We start from the raw sequence: 20,135 nt of genomic DNA, 5'->3' as shown, positions 1-20,135 counted from the left end.
ATTCCCCCAAGCCTGCTAAGAATTCCCTGTTGTGGATACATGGCTATAGGGACAGGCACTCGGAGAACTGAGTTTGCTATTATTGCATATGATTCCACATCTACCCCACTCTTCCTTTGCACAGCTCAGAGCTGAACATGTATATTTTACAGTGGTCTCTCATCCAGGAAGCTTGAAGTGCTAGACTGCTTCAACGTCAGCAGCAGGCCCTCATCATGTGTCTTCAGATCATCCTCTAGGTTATTATGTGAGTGGATTAGGACTGTTACCAGATCAAAACTGAGAAGATTAGTTTTATTAAGCTTATATTCTAAAAGGAGCAAATGCAAAAGAGAGCTCACTGAAATTGCCATTCTTTTGCTGAGGGTGAGTGTAAATCAAATCTTGAGCATTAAAAGTCTCCAGCTCCAGTGCTGTAGCTGCAGTAGAATGCTCTTCTGTCACACACATAGTCTTAAAAGAACACCTGCAGTGTCTGTTGCCAAAGTGATGTCAGCCATTTCAGAGTGAGCTAGATGAAGTGCACAAGAAAAAGTCTCTTTAAGAGAAAAGATTGGCGCTCTCTATCTATTCATACTTAGAATAGAGTAAGAATGGAGAATGTTTGAAAGAAGGCAAGAGAGAGTCAGATAGCATCTCAGAAGGTTCATACATTAAACTGATACAAGCCTGGAAAACATGAAGGATAACCTACTGATGAACAGGGATCAGATGCTTCTAGGGATAAGGCAAGATCTATCAGCCTCTAAGGCAGTGTTTCTCAACCTTGAGTCCCCAGATGTTGTTGGACTACAACTGCCATCATCCCTGAGCTCTGGCCTTGCTAGCTAGGGATGATGGGAGTTGTAGGCCAAAAACATCTGGGGACCCAAGGTTGAGAAAGGCTGCTCTAAGGCATGGGTAGGAACCTGTGGCCTTCCATATGTTGTTGGACTCCAATTCCCATTATCACCAGCCAGTATAGCCAGTGGTCAGGGCTGATAGGAGCAGCAGTCCAGGAATGCCACAGGTTACCAACCTCTGCTCAAAGGGGTTGCATGCTGTTCCCAGGGCTGGACGGAATAGCATCTGATTCCTTTCTTCCATTCACTCCTTCCAGGGAAAGCATAGCAAGCCGTTATAGCTGACTACTCATTATCCACTTGTCTGCATTATGTATCTTGGAGTGAGGGTGGGGGCACTATTCCTTCTGACATTCACTCTCTTTAAAATAAACATGAGGCTACAAGAATTAGGGAAAATTCCAGGGGAAGTGGCCTGAGCTGTCACCAGTGTGCTGATGATGCATTTCTCGGCTCTACATGTTTTTCTTTGGCTTCTTATCTATCAGTGGTGACAAATTGCAGAGGGATGACTGTGTTACTCTGTTACATCAAGCACACACACACAAAGAGGATTGTGACACTTTAGAGATTAATAGATTACTTGTGCCAAAAGATTTTCATGGGATAAAGCCCGCATCATTAGGTGCATGACTTGTTATGCCCTATTGGTACATGAGAGTAGGTACACAGATATAGAGAAAAAACTGTTTGCATTTCATGGCTTTGGGGCTCAAGTTTCCCATTTTCTTTCTCTCTGTACATATATGCCTAACAAGTTAAGCTAATACTCTGTGCATCTGAGATAGTAGGCTTATGTATCCAGATAAGGTTACTGAACACAAAAATTTTATGAAATGTGCAACATGCGGCATATCTAGTATACAGGAGGTACCGAACTAAAGAGAGACAAGATACAACATTTACATTTATTTCTACCGTGACATTGTTGTGGTCACCTTGCCGATGATCTCTCAGCCTCCCATCATCATGTTTTGACAGAGCCAGTTCAATGAAAATAAAGTGTCTCCTCTCATATGCTGCAACTGTGCTCACAATTAATCTGCTTAAACCTCACTGGCCTCAGTGGGATTAAATGTGTAATTCTATGCACATTTTCTCAAAAGTGAGTCCCACTGTGTTCAACAGAGCTAACTCCCAGTTGAGTGTGCATAGGGCTGTAGCCTAATTACACAGGATGGCAACCATGGTATCGTCAGGCTTCAGTTTATGCTCATTCGTAGGGGGAGCCACAACTGCAGGGATGTACAGACTGATCTAGTACCTCCTTACTTGCCAACGCATCATAATTGTCATTGGGTATGTTAAGTTTACATGTAAAACGCAAAGGGGTAACTGACACAATAACACCACGTGATCACTGGACTGGCAACGTTCACTGGAGATTCGTCAGGTGATTCCATCTCTGCGTAGGTTCTGTTGTACAGGAAGGCTATGAACTACAGATTACAGTATAAAATAAAACCTATGGAAGTTTCAGGCAAACTAAAGAAGCATCTCATTACAATATTCACCATGCATGCTCATGTGTTACTCAGTAAACAGCTCTCTCAAATGAACCTCTGAGATGGGAAATGGCTAGCAAACACTACTTCTTGAAACTCTACTAGCCCTTAGAAGAACATCTCTACCCCTTTGCCTCCCAGTCCTAGCCTGAGAGTTACCAAACATATCCTACCCTGTCCCACGTCCTCGTCTTGGTCAAAAGGATGATAACCAATTTTGGGTGCATCTGGTAGCCGTCCTCACTGAAAGACAAATTCCTCCCTTCAAACGTGACATTAATCAGGTACCTAGAGAAGAAAGAGAGAGAAAAGAAGATAACAAAATTAGGGTGCATGGCAAGAATACCAGGAATCTCTCTCTCAGTAGGATGTACAATTTGAAGTGTAAAAAACCCACAGAGAACACTAATGGCTAGCCTGGAGCAGCTGGGAACAAATCAGAAAGGAGAAAGAAAGAAGAGAGAGAAGGAAAGAGAAACAAAAGCAGGCCACACAATCCACCTGTTTCATGAAATGGGCCTTGTTGATGTGATTATGATTTTTTCCCCTAGCTAAATTTCTATTGAAAATGTCGTCATTATATGCAAATAAATTATCACATAGCCATGTGTGTATAAATATGTGAACATGTATACAATTACTCTGCATAATAACAACACTGAAATAATAATATTTTTAAACAATTCAATAAAATGCTAATTGGAAGAAAGCCATTTAGCTTAATTGCTTGCCTTGAGCTGAGCTGAGTTGAGTTGAGGTGGAGGGGAGGGGGTTGCTCAGAGAGAAGACACAGCCCATTGAGTTTTTCACTATATGCACCTGTGGTATTCTTTACACTTTGGGTTTCAATCAACTAAGTCCTACTCAGAGAAGTTCAATTGACATTAATAAATCTAAGTTAGTATTATACATTCAGTGGGACTACCTGAGTAGGACTAGCATTGACTATCGCCCACTATACTTACCTATTAAAACAAATTAAGTAAGCATGTAATATTTGTAAAAGTATGTACTTTTTATTTTGCCAAAATTCAATAAACAGTTTTCACTCCAAAAAAGATCTATTTTTACTCTTTCTTCACTTACTCTAATATAATTGGTTAACCAACTGTGTAATCCAACCTAGAATCCATTGCATCATGTGACAGCATTAGGCCCAGTGTGGGTCCTGTTGCACCAGCAGCCAAGGTTAAGATTGCACCAACAGACATGACTGCACAGTTATACGTTTTATGTTCCCATTCCTCCTCAGAAGGAAATGATGTTAATCTCTGTTTTATGGCATATCATATTCTTGCTGCTGCTACCGTGTACAAAAGCTTTTAACAATGATGCAAAGTTAAATTCCTTTTGCAGCTTAATAAAGATAATAACAGATCCATCTCTAATTTGGCATGTTATTAATTCTATCATATTTCTTATTTTTAGCCAATATGTCCTTGCTTGTTCACAGTCCCATCACATATGGATGTAACTTTCATCTTCTTCTTTTTCATGTTGCAACATTACATATATTGTATGATGTTTTGCTGGAAATTAAAATACTTTTTTGCTTCGCTTGCCCATAACATTAGTACAACAGCATTTCTCATTTAGATTTCCTGTGAAACTCCCTTATTACATCCATGACAAAGGAGATGTTCACTTTTAATTCAGATGATGTCCCTGCCAGCCAATATATTTGCAAGTCCAGAAGCTCCTGGGCTCCTGTGTCCATTGTCCACAAAGAACAAAGAAAGTCCCATTCGATATTAACAGAAATGCACTCTGAAGAAACTCGGGGCACTCATGTCTCTGCTGTCACTTAACATGATTCAGAGTCCAGTACTGAAAACAGGTTACCATCAGTGAAGTCAGAAGCCCCATACTCTACATATGCTCAGCAGTCCTAGTGCCACTGTGCTAAGTGAAAAATCTGCTAATATTAGAACAACAAACAGGAGATAAGAAAATGAGGGTGCGTGGCAAGAATACCAGGAATCTCTCTCTCAGCAAGATGTACAATTTGAAGTGTAAAAAACCCCATGCCTAATAGCTGGGCTGAAGCAGCTGAGAACAAAACAGAAAGAAGTGTAGAGACACAAAAGGAATCCATAGAAATACAAACATTTAATGTGTTGTAAAATGAAGATTTGTTATAACCTTAAGTCACTGATCTCTGTACTATTGTCATCATTGTGGTTTGGATCCAGAAGTCCCATGTGTGGAACTCTGCTCATGGGATGCTCCCACTGGAGAAAGGGTGGGAGGCAACTTCTGCAGGTTTTTAATGTCCCCTTGAAGCCCTGAGTGCCCTCTGAAAAGGCGGGGGCCCTTTGGGATAGCATGGGAAGTGGTGCTGGGGGCAGCAGAGGGAAACTGACAAAAAATAAAAATAAAAAATCCCCCTCCCTTCTCCAGCAGGAGTCTCAATTCCTTCCATCCACAAAAGAAGGCTATCTGTCCATGGAAAGACAACTCTGAATCTGGATCCAAGCCAATGTAGATTTGAAAAGAAGTTAGAAACAGCAAACCAAAATGGAAAGGATGAAGGAAAGTAAAATGCCTCATTGAACAACGAATCTTCAGAATGATTGACAGCCTGATCCTAAAGATGCTTACTTAGAAGTAAATTCCACTAACTTCAATGACAGTAATTTCTGACTAAATTTGCATAGAATTGGTCTGTGAGGAGCTTATGAATATATGTTGATTTTTTTTTATTCATGAATCAATTTCCAACTACGAGATGCAAAATATAAAGCATTATTTCTGAAAAAGTAGAGACATATGTGAAAAATGCAGCTTCTGCCAAAACAAATCTTACTGATGTTGGCCCATAATGCTTTCAATAGCTTATAGGGTGTGGCGTGTGTATAAACATAAAATGCCCCTCAGCATCATCTGAGTCAATAAGATTAATAAGAAGCAGAGCTGACAACAACAGAAAAGGGGTGCCAGATTGTTTTGTTTTATTTCCCCCCCTCCTCCTGGAACATCTGCCCTGTCGAGGAATTGTGCTGCTTTAAGTGCATTGAGAATTTTTTACCAGCTCCAGAATGCAAGCAAAAGAAAGTGAGGCTGACCCTTGAATTCCTCAGCACCTGAGTCAGTTCTGGGCATGACCTTGGGATAAAAGGAGGTGCTGCTATGGGCAGTGGGCTGCTCAACAGCATGGGGTTACACCAAAGTCAGTCATTTTTTGTGGGAGGAGTGAGGAACAGGAAGCATTCTCTTTGTTGTATTAGTAATAGACCCCTCTCTGGGTGAGCTCCAGGGAAGGAGCTGTGTTGGGTGGAGCTGCCCTGTGCAAAAGGTAGGTTGGTTTCACATACATACTCTAAGGTCAAGGACATACCATACATTTCAGACATGTGATTTCTTTCAGAGAATCCTGGAAATTATAGCTGTGTGTGCAGTACAGTAATCTACAGTTCCCAGGGTCCTTTAGGGGAAATGATGTGCTTTAAATATGATTTGAATATATGGTATGTAGATAGCCTTAGGGTGTGTAGATGTGAAATCAATCTGCCTTTCACACATGGAGCACAGCTCCTTCCCTGGATCTCACCCAAGGAGGGTTCTATAACCAACACAACAAATAGAGTTGTATTAAATGTGCATTAAATATATGGGGTGTTAGGGGTACTACTCCAGTGGGGGACACATCATGCTCCTTCTGCAGTAGCTTGTCCATCTTTGGTCCCCACCCTGCACTCAGCTCTCACCTGTGGTTCCTAGAAGCTGTCAACATGCGACAGTGGCCACAACCCAAGAAACAATTTTGACTGGCTGGCTAAACCAGGTGAGGGTAGCCGATGGGTGTCAAGTCCTTGGTGAGTTAGGGACTTCTACTGTATGCAAAGACAGGCTCCAGCGGATTGAGCGGAAGGGACCAATAGTGGGTCCAACGCTGGAGAAGACAGCTTCTGCACATGCTGTAGAGGGAAGTGAAGGGCAGATGGAGCTCATCAACCTGGGAAGGTAGCCCATTTAGCAGAAGGAAAATTCTGATCCTAAACATGCCCTGCCTTGTGGGATATTTTCAGGAGAAGAAAATGCTAAGAAAACCCTACACAAATCCTGAGTGGAGTCCATAAGATGGAAGGATGGTGCCTTGTACGCCTCCTTCTGGCAACTCCTGCAGCCAAGCTGGTGCCAAACATAGTGTTCTGCTTTCCTTTGGACCACATCAGCAATGCCAAGAAGGGGGTCTTGTCATCTGGGCAGCCCAGGTCATACAGACATACTATCCAGGCTCGCGCCTCAGGGAGGTGACTTAGTAGCTGCTTTCACAGTGGTCTGACTTCACCCCCGGAGGCACACTCCATTGCCTCTTGAGACAGACGGTTGCCAACAACAACAGCACAGTCTAGGTTTCTTGGTTATTTGAATACTTTAATGGGAGCCTGGGGTGAGAGGCCAGACCGAAGGAGGTGGCTGAAGCCAACTACTATTAACAAAAGAGTGGCTCCCTGCAAGGACTGATGAGAGGTGATTTTAGAGTATCTTAAAGTATATGATCAAACTGCAATGAAGTGTGAGCTTTAACTGTTAGCTTCCATGCATTGGTATGCACTTCGAAATATATGATCTACAAATTGTTATGTACTTCATAATATACGATGAAGCTGCTAAGAACTGCATGCATTTAAGCTGTTAGCATCTATTAATTATCATGTACTTTATTTGTCAGTCATTGCACTATTTTGCAAAGTACTGCCAGGTAGGAGTAAAAAGCACTTTAATATATTTGTATGCTATTGCAAGTTTTTAAAAAGAAGTATAATGGAATTAAAGTATTCTGTTTATGCAGCTTGGGAAATGTGGTTATTTCAGTTCTCTAAAAAGCATTGAGATTTTGCGCATAAAAAATTGGTGCCCTGGCCCTGTGTGCTTTAGTCTTACCAGTATCCTTGTTGGGAAAGGGTATTAAGTGATTATCTTTGTAGCCAATGACCACTTATATGTTTATATTTTAATTTTATTTATATATATATGTAGTGTTTGGGAAATGGAAGGAGGGAGGGGAATCACCATCCCGGTAGTTATGGGCAAGGGGAGATATGGTGTTGGGAGGCAGCCCAACAGAAGGAACATTGAAGACCATTGCCTCTCCTTGGCTGCCTCTCAGGTTGCAGAATTTGGGTGATGGAGCCTATAACTCCCCTAATCTGACAACACTGTTAAATAAAACATTAGTGCTCTATGATTTAATCATGGAGGAAAGGGTTGACCTGGTTTGTATCACTGAAACCTGGGTGTATCACCAATCTGTAATTAAGGTTGTTAAATGGGCAGATAGACATGAGGCACGTGTGTGACAGCTGATAAGCCTGCTCTATTCATGTGGCAAGAATTATCCCCCTGCCAGGTACAGAAAAGGACAAATAGTCTGAAATCATAGGCATATTTTGCAAAATATGTCCAAAAATGCCTTCAGTTACTTGGAGTCTGGGCTGCTGGATGCTGTAGTCTCATGATCTCAGAGTCTTGCTTATGGTCACTTTTCCCTCACATGCGTGAGCTGATGCTGTGAGATTAAGGATGGACAAATCTGTCATGTTGGGTTTCTCTCGATTTGTCATTTTTCCAGTCTTAAATTCAGCGCTCTACATTTCTATAAGCAATTTGCATTTTTTAAAAATTCATCATGGGAATTCACCAGCATTTTTGTGCATATTTTCCCTCATATACAGATTTTTTGTATACAGCTTTGACCATTTTCAGTAATATGCACACTTCCCCCCCAAAATGAGCATTTTTGTACACATTGTGCAGTTCGAAAGCTCCACTTCAAAATTTGGAAAAGTATGAATTTTGAAGTATAGCTGTGTTTCAGTTCATGTATTGGTTTGAGAAGTGCAACTTAGTAGTTCTTCATTAAAATGCAAACAAAAAACTGTGGAGGAGGGTGCCATATACAGTTATTTGCTGCAAGACATCACCTTACTTTAAAGAAGTAAAAATTGTTCATGTAAAATCTAAAGTGGCTTCAAGCCTTTTCCAATGCTGCTTCATCTGTTTAATTCTTCTTCTTGATTCTTTGTTAAAATCAGCCCTCATGGGCAGTTTGCCTATCCAGGTAGTGAAAGAATTGAGATCTGCAGATAGAACACTAAAGGCCATTTGCCAAATGTCCTCAGGCTGTGATATTGGGAAGCTGTGAAATGCCAGCATCAAACTTTTGTAATTGTGTTTTAGCATTTAATGAAACAGCATTTAAATAAAAATAATGTTCAATATTGAACATCCCTCACAAGCAGCAGTATTGCACAGTTCTCTCAGCCTCCAAACAATGATCAGATCCTGGGATTTTAAGCATGACAGCTTTGAGATACCATGCACGTGTATAGAATTCTACAAGGGATCTCTTAGAATTATCAGCCAGCCATTTATTTCCTTAAATCCAATGGTCAGCAAAATGTATTACCAATTGGCTCTTATTTGCTTGGCAATTCTTCATTCTGAACCAAAACTAATAATGGTGGGGGAGAGGATTTTTTTGGGCTACCCCAGAGAAAGGAGCATGCTAAGCTTTGCACTCAAAGCAGTTTCACACTTCACTGGTAAGATTTCGTCTCCCAATTGGACATGCAAATGCTTCAGTGAGCAAATGAATTCTCTAATTCTTTGGGAAAATTTGTACACATCAAATATTTAAACACGTTTCCTCATTAAAGTGTTACCTTGTTTTCCTCAACACAGTCACTATACAGAAAATTCCAGGCTACACACATACATGCACACTTTACATCTTCTGATAATACAACAAATGGAAGTCTGACTTTATAAAAAAAAAATCAACTCGTAAAACTTGATTCTCCCTCAGTTAGGGTAATTGATAACTTGTTTTGCTCTGTAACAGGCTTCCATTCTCCATCGTTGCAGAGACACTGAGGAGGGGAGATAACCTGCAACTGCAGGAGGTATAAGAAGAATAGATGCTCATGGAATATGCAATAGGGTGCCTGGTGAGCAGTGGGGGAAATGGATGATTTCTCACAAGCAGTTCAATAAAGGGTTAAACGGAAAGATGTGCATAGCATTTCTGGATGAGAGCGATGAAAGAGAGGAAATGTGTCTGACACATAGATGGGCAATAGAAAGCGGTGAAGAAACTTGAAGCAGAGGCAAACAATAGCCACAGTAGAGGTTAATATTTGCAGCAAGACATCAGTACCTGAGGGATATTTGGTATAATGAAAGCAATATCTGCAGAACTGATGATTTATGGACAAAAGCACTGATGTACCAAAAAAAAGTCACTGAACTGCTGTCCCCCGCACTTCAAATGTAGGGAGAGAGACATGGGAAAACAAAGGAACTGGGAAAGAAGCCCAGTTCCTGAACTCAAGCAGAAGGCATGTGGAGACAGAAGGCATGTGTGCAGTGGGTGGTAAATGTGGGTGAAGTAATGTTAGGATGATGAAGTCACAAGTTGTAGGTTGCAAGGGTTGGATGAGGACTCTAATGACTTCCTAACTTTTTAATGGTTATGTCGGTAACATATGCAGCAAATATATGAGGCTTTAAAATCTTTCTAATTCTGCTGGGTGCACTAAACCCAGTTTTTAACCTGTATTCAAAAAACACTATTGGGTCACATGCTGTCTGCTCTTAGAGACTCCTTCTGGAAGGATTTAGTACCAATGACCCATGATAATCTAGACTGAGATGTTTTATCAAGACCTGCATCAAAGACACTAGGTAGAAACATTAAGGAACAAAAGCCACCCAGTATATATTTGGTTTCAGACTTTCCTCAATCCCAAAAATTCAAATAGTTGCATATTTGTTTGATAAAGGTAATGACCCAAAAGCAGACCACTGGAAGACTCCATAAAGCATTAAAAAGTTTGGAATTATAACTTCTGAGATATACCTTCCCTCCCAAGTTAATAAAAAACAGTTCCAGCATGTGACACAACTTGGGGAGAAACAGAATCCACAATAATGAAGTGAATCTGGTGAACTGCATATATCCCTGTGCATATGGGAGACTTCAGGCTGAAAGGCACACTATAAATACAGTAAATAAATAATAATGAAAAAAAATATTCTTTTATTCTGGACTACTGGATTCTCTATTACATATTTTGCACTAACAGTCCTCTGCTACCAAGTGTTGCCTCTCAATCCTTTCAGTGAACTTGAATCAGGTATTCTTCTGCTTTCTAAATTATTCACTTGTCATGAGGCAGACCCAGTAGCTGGTAATTCAGCCCTTCCCCGGGGCTTCTGTCTAGGCCTTAGGAGTAGAGAGGAAAAAGAGCTTCACCCTGGTTTTCTTCCTCTCTGGATGCACCTCTGCTTGTCTCACCTGCCCAACTTTTAAATAGTCACTCTTTTGCTAGGATGCATACCATTGCTGGCCAATGGCGCTACACCTCCATGTCACTACTCTCTGCACTGACCCTGTTCCTAAGCAGCCAGGATCTTGCTGATTTGCTTGTGCAAACGGGCTCCTTTTTTTGCAACAGCAGGTGACCCTGCCTTGGCTGCCTCAGCAGGCATTTGAGATGGACCTTTGCAAAGAGGCTTACGGGAGTCTCTGACTGTGTAGAAGCTGATGTCTAAGCACTCATTAACCATTCACAGAACAAAAGCCTCTTTTAGGTTAAGGGGACTTACTTACAGGTAAGTGGGTACAGGATTTCAGCCTTGGCAGCCCAGTATGTTTAACACTGTTTTACAAAAGTAGGGTGTATAACATCAAATAGCCAGGTGAGGTTTTCTACTAATCTGAAAAACAAAGACTGTATGCTTTTCCTTACTGTTTTACCTGAATAAAAGAAGAACAGTGAGGAAGTGTTGTTCTGTATGCTCCAAAGTTCTGCATTTAGGAACAATGTAAACACAAGTTGCTTCAATTTCAAGATAATGGTGTGCATTTTCTGTTACAAACAATGGAACTTCAAAGAAAGCACAACTTGAGTCAATCTGAAAGAAGATACTGGAGCACCTCAAATCATTTGCCCATGTATGTGTAACTAGATCTAGCATGTGGCTATCTGCACTGATCATTATAATGCAGCCAATTATTATTATTATTGTATAATATTAGAAGGTTGTATGATCTGGCTGTGCAAGGGTGTGACTATGGTTATCATGAAGGGACCCTATACTTCTGAATTTGGCACCACACTACTGCTGGCATTTCTTATTTTAATAAACACTTCAGGCTGCAGGGATGGAAAAGTCTGCTGCCTGGGACTTTAGCAAGCCACTGCTAGTCTGAGTAGGCAGATGTTACAGTAGTCTGACAGAAGAAGGCAGCCCTACATTGCAATGATCAGGCTAATCTGGGCCTGCTCTTTTAAATCTGCAAAGGTCTAATTGGGATCAGGGTGTACAGAAGACCAACTATGACAGATTAAATTAATTTTCATATTAATTTTGTTACTAATTTAATGTTTGAAGCAAGCCATCTTTGCTTAACATTACCTATAAAACAGATCTGAAGTATGTTTGAAATCCGAGATAACCCTGAGCCATAGTATAGGCAAATTAAAAAATGCCCCAATTCAGCCAGTAGAGGTCTCTCAGATACACTTAAACACACACACACACACACACACACACACACACACAAAGACACACAAAACACACAGACAAATACAATGTTCTGTCAGTAGTTGTTAAAATACAGAGTCATGAACATCCAGTCTGAAAACTGCATGCTTATTCTAAGGTTCACAATTTCCCAAAAACAAGCAGTTGAAAAAAATACAAAACAGAAACGCTGCTCCAATATTAGTAGCAGGGGGCCCTTTCTATTTTCAATGTGACAGAATCTGACATATAAACAAAAGAAGCAAGAGGAAAATGCAAAAAAACCAACAACTAGAAAATCAATTTTAGTCTTGGCAATATATGCAGAGCATAATTCTGAGGAAACAAAGGCATTTTGAGAATGGAGAGAAAGAGTGCTGATGAGCTGACAAAAAATAACAGTTGAGAACAGCTGAATCTTAAAGACAGAGCACTAACATCTATGGGCATTGTTTTTAGATCTTTTAGACGACATTCTCAAAGGGATGGAGAGAAGAAATCCTTTGTTGATTGACACGCCTTTTAAAGATGTATGTCAATCAACTTAGGATTTCCTATTTCTATTCCATATGGTCATCCTTCATCAGATGACAAGGGCCTCCTAATTAGAAATGATGGCAGGAAAAGAGATAGCAAAAGAAACTTTTCGAGTTCCTGGCTCAGCATCTTGGCCACACCTTTGTTCTGCAAACGTTTACGTAAATTGTGAAATGCTCATAGGACATAGTTGATTTGGTGGTGTATAAATTAATTAAATTAAATTAAATTAAATACATGCTACATGTTTTCCCTTCCATCTCATCTACCTTTATCTTGGAAGCCACACAATGAGCTGACATGCAGGCTTACTTCAGACCCAACTTTAGACCTTAAAAATTCTCAGAACAGCCTGTTCTCGTGAGAGATAAAGAGCAATCTAAGAGACCCAAATGAATTCAGTTCAGTTCCAGATTAGACTCCTACTGTTTTCTGGTGCATATCACAGGTGAACTGCCAAATCTTGTATCACTCATCCCGCACCCCAACCCATGCTCCACCAGCATCCTGTGCCACGTCAACTACTATGGTGCTGACGGCTTGTTCAGCTGAGGGATGTAGGTGCATCTGGTTGTTCGGGGAGAACATCTGGGAAGTGTCAGGTAGAATTTGTGGCAAAACAATTCCATGCAAAATGGCTAAGAAGTGATGGTAGAATGTGAGGGTGAGAATTTTTCTTGTGCTTCTTTTCCTATAGGAACAGGAACAGGTGGGGTTAGAATCCTGTACATCACAAGATTGACATTTAAACAACTTTCTCTTCTTTTATGGACTGTTTCAGTGCTTTCAGATTTATTTACTAAGGGAGATTACAAGTGGACTAGAGACAGTACTTTTTTAAGAGAGCTAAACCTTGGCAATAGTCATAGACAGAATAAACCTTCCCTTCTCTGCAGATATATTTCTGCTGCTCAAGAAGAAGAGATAATGCAGAAAGGAAAGAGGGGGTCAGGTTCTGACACATGGAAGGCACAAATTGGAAAGTATCCCAAGGACAGCAGAAAATAAGAAGGGGTGTTCAGCATGGAGGGGCTCACAGCATTAACACCCCAGGAGGTATTGCTTCTCCCATAGTTACAGCCGTGAATTCAAGCAGAAATCTAGAATGGTTCTGTCTCTCTGGCTTCTGCCTGCTTCTAGGCCAGCTCTCTCATATAGAACTCTGTCTCTCTCACTACCAGCCAGGTGATGGAGTGGGCCCACCCATGTGTCCTCTGCCACAAAGCCACCCCCCGTAATGACCATACTGTACTGATGTAGTACTTGTGTTGGTGGCGACCATGACTCTTGCCTTGCTAACTCAACAATGGAATTCTCCATTAGATTTAACCCTTGGTGGACTGGGGATTGGAAGGGACTCGGGCATCATACAGACTGCCACCACCCCCCCAAAAGAAAACTTACAACAATATAATGTCTGAAGCAACCTTACTGTCCCAAATGAAAAGCAGAGGAATGTGCTGACACTACTTTACTGGAAGCACTCTAGAAGACCTCAGAATTTAATGAAAAAATGCTATGCTGCCCTAAGCCATCACCATCTGAGTGACACAAATCCTAGCATGCCTCATGTAGGAACACTGGATCAAATTCCAGCAATGGAATAAAACTATTGTTTATTGAGCTTCACATTCGAAAACATTAATGTACTGTGGCACCAATAATATTATATATATATATATATATATATATATATATATATATAGTCCGTGGTTCAGAGCTGTTTCAGCCCCCAACATAATATTTTTTATGGGAAGTTAATTAATAAGAACAGTTATTATTATTATTTTGTCAATATTCTGTGGGGGTTTGAGCATGGCAGTTCCTCCTTTCCAAAAAAAAAAAAAGTTCCCAATTTTCTCTATTCTTCCTTCTCTCTCTCTCTCCCCCCTTTGTGGGTTGATGTTTCCATAGAAACATGTTCTTTAAAGCTTCTGAAATTACTTTGGATTTAATCTATTTACCCTTTCCTAACCAAACCACATTTTCAAACTTCCTTGAAATTCATTTTCATTTTCCTGAGACATCATGTTCACATTTCACCTTCCAAGAGGGCATGGTTCCTCAGGGAACCAATAGACTGAGACTACTTATCAGAAGCAGCTCATTTAATACTATGTATTCATTTGTTTGTTAGATTTCTATACCACTTTTAAACAGTTCCCAGGACTAATTAAATGATAAGACCGCAATATTAATAAAACTGTGTGTTAGAGAGAAAGAGACAGAGTGAAACTGTGAGAGAGGCATGAGGGAAAGACAAAAGAAGAAGAAGATAAAATCAGTTCTCTTATGTAGCTAAAGTACAGCTTTAGGATATGTCTCAATAAAAGCACTGAAATCAAATACAACTCCAGAGCCAACAGTAGCATCCTGAATCACAGGCACAAACATCTCAGATTTTCCATTAGTCGTGTTCCTCTTATTCATCACAGTCATGTCCCCGATTAGCCACAACCATTTTCAGTGTCATTTTATTTAAACTGCCATTGTTGTCAGTGACTCCCCTTCACTACCAACACCTGAACTGCTTGTTGCTTTTCATCATTACCATAACCACTGTCATCCTACTTTCACCTTTCTGGCCTGTGCAATAATAGCACCTTTCCTTACCCACACCAACTCCAACAAATTAATTTCACCTCTCACATATACCCTTAATGTTTGCTATTCATGACACTGTTTCCTTACAGCCCCAAAAGTAGGAGTGGGGAAACAGGGAATGCAGCAAACATGGGAACATGAGGCAGGACAAGATATCCAAAAGTTAGCTGACACTGGGCTTCAAGGAATGACTCAAATTTACCTCAGAGAGAGCTTTGTGTTCATTCCTGTGGATTACTGGGAAAGTAATATGGGTTCATCGACAGAGAGAGTACTATTATATGAGTACTACTTTTCTTTTTTCCTTGGACAAGAGTTTTGTAGCATCAAGTAGCAGTGCCAGGCAGTCCAAGAAAAATCCTCCCTCCTCAAAAAATAAATAAATCCTGTGCAGTATCATACAAGATACTGAGGCAGGTTGACAGGACATGCTGCTGTGATCACAGAGGACACAAGACATCACACACCTGCACACCATCAGGAAGGTATTGTGATTTTTAAAGAGGAAACTGAAGCCTTGTCCCTAAGCCTTCCTCAAGATAAAGCATCTTAATGTATGAAACAAAAGGAAGGGGATCTGAGAATTTTAGTTGATTATAAGTTTTTCCATGGCAACAGGCTTCAGAAACAGAAGAAGAGGGTGGGATAGGAAAGACAAGAGAGAACAGAGAGACAGAGCGCAGTGTGCTGGATACTGTTTCCATGGCAACCCTGTTACATACGCAGCTAACTGCCAAAGTAAGTCAAGATCCCAGCAAAGGGGTTGGAGGGAAGTAGAAGGAGGGGGCAAAGAGGCCGGGAAGAGTGTTAAGACCTGGTTTACACATATAGTCCAACCATGCATCTTTCCCCCTAGATTTGCTCAAAGAACTACCTCATTCAATGCAGTTGCAGTTAACATTCCCAGCAGCTCAAGAATGACAAGAAACCCAAAGCCCAGTGCAGTGATCCCATCAGTGCTGAATGAAATTTTGTGGAACTATGCATACATACATACATACATTTGTTTGTATACCACCTTTCCATAGTTCAAACCATGTTCAGGACGGGTTACAACATGGGGGAAAAATACATACAGCATAACAAAAGTAGTAATTATAAGCAATAAATAAAGCATCAAAAATGCACAAACAATTTATGCACAATTTATGCACACATTTATGCATGTAGGGCATGTACACGTGTGGACAGACCTGTAAATGACATTATGAAATGGAGAGGCAAGATGGGGAAGAGCGTGGGGAAGATGATTTTTCCACAGCGAGAAGTTTCCTTTCCATCTTTTTCAGATCAATTTGGGCTACGCAGATGCATTTGCTTTCACACCCCAGATGGTTTAAGAACTAAGATGTCATTTGTAATTGCAGGAAGCAATATAGAAATGTTCCTTCCTCATAAATTAGCTACTTTTAAAAAAAAATCAGCTAACTGATTAGCTGTTCTTCTAAATTCGTTTTTCCTTGGATCCTCCTCATTTTCACAAACCTGCCCCAAGATGTCTAAGATGAAATTTGAATAAAACTTGGCAACTCCCTGGCTATACCTGGACCAAGCTTCCCTTTCATTGCATGCTCCACAGACAAAAGGAGGCTGCCTTAAGCAGTGAGCTGCCAAGAGGTTTGCCCAACTTGGTACTAGTCTGTGACTAAGGCACTCCTCCTTGTAGGCACATCTGAAGCCTGCCTCTTGGCCTAACTGCTCATGGGGACAAAAAGCATCATGGCACCCACCTACCCCACTCTGATCCTCCTTCACCACCTTCCACCTCTTTGCCCCACTTCTCCTGTTCCCTGTCTAACTTCTAGGGCTAAGCCAAAATGTCTCAGAAAGTAATGTACTGAGAATTACCTTTTTTGGGTAGACATGTATAAGACTGCACTGCGTAAAGAATTCAAAGTCATGTTCATGAAACATTTCCCCCACTGTCTTGTAGAAGGATAAATGAAAATGTATAGTAAAGCACATAGAAAAGATCTTAGGTTTGATCCTCAGTGTCTCCAAGTAAGAGTGGGAATGACTCCTGTCTGAAATCTTCAGAAACTGCTGCCAGTCTGTGTCAACAAATACTGAGCTAGATTTGACTCTGTATAAGGCAACATCCTGTGTTTCTAATTACCGTACATGAAACAATAATTCCTACTGATCACGAAGGAGGGAAAAAATATGTAAGGTTGTCTTGACATTCCAGTGGATTAAAAAAGGCAATTTTTCAATAAATCTGTCCAAGAGTGGCTGGTGGGGTTTTTTTCTCTCCTAGTCATGCCGCAGTCTGGACTCATTTGTATCCTTCTGTTAAAAGGGCTGCTCAATACATCTTTTCTTGCCGTTACTAAACAATTTGCTAATTGCAACAATATATTTTAAATATTCCAAATGTACTACATTGGGGTTAAGTGGACCTTTTAAATTATTTCTAGATTACTTCTAAATATTTTCAGTAAAACACTATATGATATATGAAAAGGATCATTATTATGTGACATCACCAACAATTATCATACTACAGATTACATATGATTTATACTTTAATTTCATTTAGTTCTACCACCATTAAAATTGTACCAACAAAACTATTTTTAAAATAATTTCAAATGAACAATCAGTCACATTTTGCCAACTTCTGATAGATTTTCCCCAAGAAAAAATTTCTCATTTATGTCTATAATTAAGAACTCTAATGTTCTTAAACCTGATCAATTTTTCCACATTAAACCTTTCAAGCTAGCTGTTGTTATTAGGATTAAAAATCTGCAGGGTTTGGTTTGGGGTTTTTTTTTTAGATGACAGTATGCTGAGGATTTTTTTTTTTAATGATGAGATCATAATTATTTGTTGATAATTGCAATGGGTGAGATTCAAAGTAGCATGAGCAGGGGGGCATTTGTGCAACTGGGCTTCACCTGTTTTTCCTTCACCTTGTAGCCCCTGAACCCCTTCCTCCCTCCAGACATCTGCTTCAAAACAATGGGGTACCCCGGGCCCTCAAGGAGGCATGCAGATGGATGGGGGGCAGGGATTTTTTTTTAGCTGGAACTTGTGGGAACTCGGTTCCAGAACCTCTCAGGTGGGAACCATTGTCATTATAAGAAGACAAGGGAGGCATTCGTGGTGAGTTCTAGTACCTCTTTTTCTAGAAAAATAGCACTGCCCTGTAGCAACGAGGGCCTGATGCTATTGCCATCCCTGTCAGGAACACTTTAAGAGCAGCATGGCTGGGAATGGCTGCCCCATGAACCATTCCTGGACTAAAATGCATATCAGACTGTAGCTCTGCTTTGGAATCCACACTTCTGATATACAGTTTATACCAGGTGCAGATCCAATGAGTTTTCTTTGGAATCCGGATTTAATTTCTCAAGCATCCCTAAATGTAAAGTGAATCCTTAGAAAGCATACAGGCTTTGTTTAAGGTTTTATTGATGACAGTCTGCCTGAGGTCATGCCTTCTCTTCTATAGATTTGATTGATCCCACAGAGCTGGTCATACCCCAGCTTGCAGAAGTCCATCAGGCAGGGACCAAAAGGACAGCCTTTCCTGTTGTGCTTCTCCCCACTCCCAAATGGAAATGCTTCCCCTCTGAATTGTCAGAAGTCCTGAGAGGGCCTGCTGAAAACTTACGTACTGTACTCTCAGGCCTTTGGATGCTATGAGTTCTAATGTGTTTTTGAACTATTTGTGGACACTTATGTGTCATGCAGTATCATTTATTTTATCTTTGTAATGTATTGATTTTAACTGTATTTTAGAAGGCTGCACACAAGCTTAGTATTTTTTTCAAACAAAAAGTGATGTATAAATTATTCAAATAAGTAAGTACTCAGCAAAATGCTGTAACTTTCTGACAGAACTCGTGCTCTTTGTGCACATTTTCAGATGGTATGTTTACTCTGAACATTCTGGAAGTGTTAGAACTATTGTATTATTTAATTTTCATAGAATTTTTCAGCTAAATGTCAGCAGGAAAACACTGCCTACTCCTACACCAACAGATGTTTATGCAATAAAGACAAAGGGCACAAAATCACCCAAGTAAGCCATGTGTAAGTCCCACTGAAAGGAAAAGAATGAGATTTAGTGGTGACTAACTTCTGCTCACTGGTGGCCCAAATTTTGCATTATACCTTTGGGGGCATTTTCACACTAGAGACTTAAATCTCCTTTGTCCACTGTTGGTGGTCCAGTGCCTATGCTAGAGGATTTGGGAAGCAAATATTAAAAGCCATTCAAAGTTTGGAGAAAAAATTACTTTAGACCCTAAAATAGACTTGTTAACAATATTAAAAGGGACAGTATACCAAGAAAATGAAGCAATGTCATTTTACATTACTGTAACAGTGATACTGATCTATACTAAATACCAAAAGAATTCACAAATGTCTAAATTAAGAGATTGGCTGTGTTAAATTTGAGATATATTGCCGTTTTAAGTAAACTAACATGGGCATTATGAGTGAAACATAATGAAAAACTATTTTAAAAATAAATAGATTTGCTTTATGTAGTCCTGGGATGCAAGACAAGGTATATTAGCAGGAAATTCACTTTTATTACTGTGGATGTATTTTTCATTTACAATTACTTATTTTAAACGATTATATACTGCACCTCTTGGGGCATTTTCACCCCACAACCTTAATTCTCCTTTTGGGCCTATGATGAACTTTTTAAGTTAGCATCTGACTATTCTTGAGGTGCAAGAGAATGCAAGAGAGAGCAATGCAAATCAATATTTTGGTCAATATAGGAGTTGCACTTAGATTACAATCCTCTAGAAGCCAAATAGTTAACAAATAAAAAGACCAGTTCAACCAAAGCCGGGGGGAGGGGAGGAAGGTTTTACAGCCCAGATCTTCTATCCTACTAAGGGTGAGAATCTCAAAGTTTTGGAGCCATAGCTAAGGAACATCAGCTCCTTGCAAATATTATCCTTAAGGTGCTATAAGGATAGAATGGACTAGAAAACTAGTTGACTAGATTTCAACCAGTGAAAGGCTTATGGGTGGCCCAGCAGGCAGCATAGCTTTCAACCGTCCCTTTTTTTGCGGGAAATTCCCTTATTCCAGCACCGTTTCCCACTGCTTCCCACTGCTACCCCAGATTGTTAGATATCCC

General features: G+C 40.3%; 1 protein-coding gene across 15 annotated transcripts in view; it reads right to left on the bottom strand.

Moving 5' to 3' along the window:
- GRIN2B (glutamate ionotropic receptor NMDA type subunit 2B) overlaps window positions 1-20,135 on the bottom strand; it is a 292,093-nt gene that overhangs the window by 80,527 nt on the left and 191,431 nt on the right. For all 15 annotated transcript variants that reach the window (XM_080971223.1, XM_080971212.1, XM_080971213.1 and 12 more), the window contains one exon: window positions 2,521-2,635. In XM_080971223.1, the coding sequence (XP_080827349.1) occupies window positions 2,521-2,635 (115 nt within the window). The remainder of the gene's footprint in view (window positions 1-2,520; window positions 2,636-20,135) is intronic.

This window comes from Podarcis pityusensis (genome assembly GCF_964106645.2).
Source record: "Podarcis pityusensis genome assembly, chromosome: 10".
NCBI lineage: Eukaryota > Metazoa > Chordata > Lepidosauria > Squamata > Lacertidae > Podarcis > Podarcis pityusensis.
The sequence above is the reverse complement of the archived record's forward strand: the minus strand, read 5'-3'. Positions and strand labels throughout refer to the sequence as shown.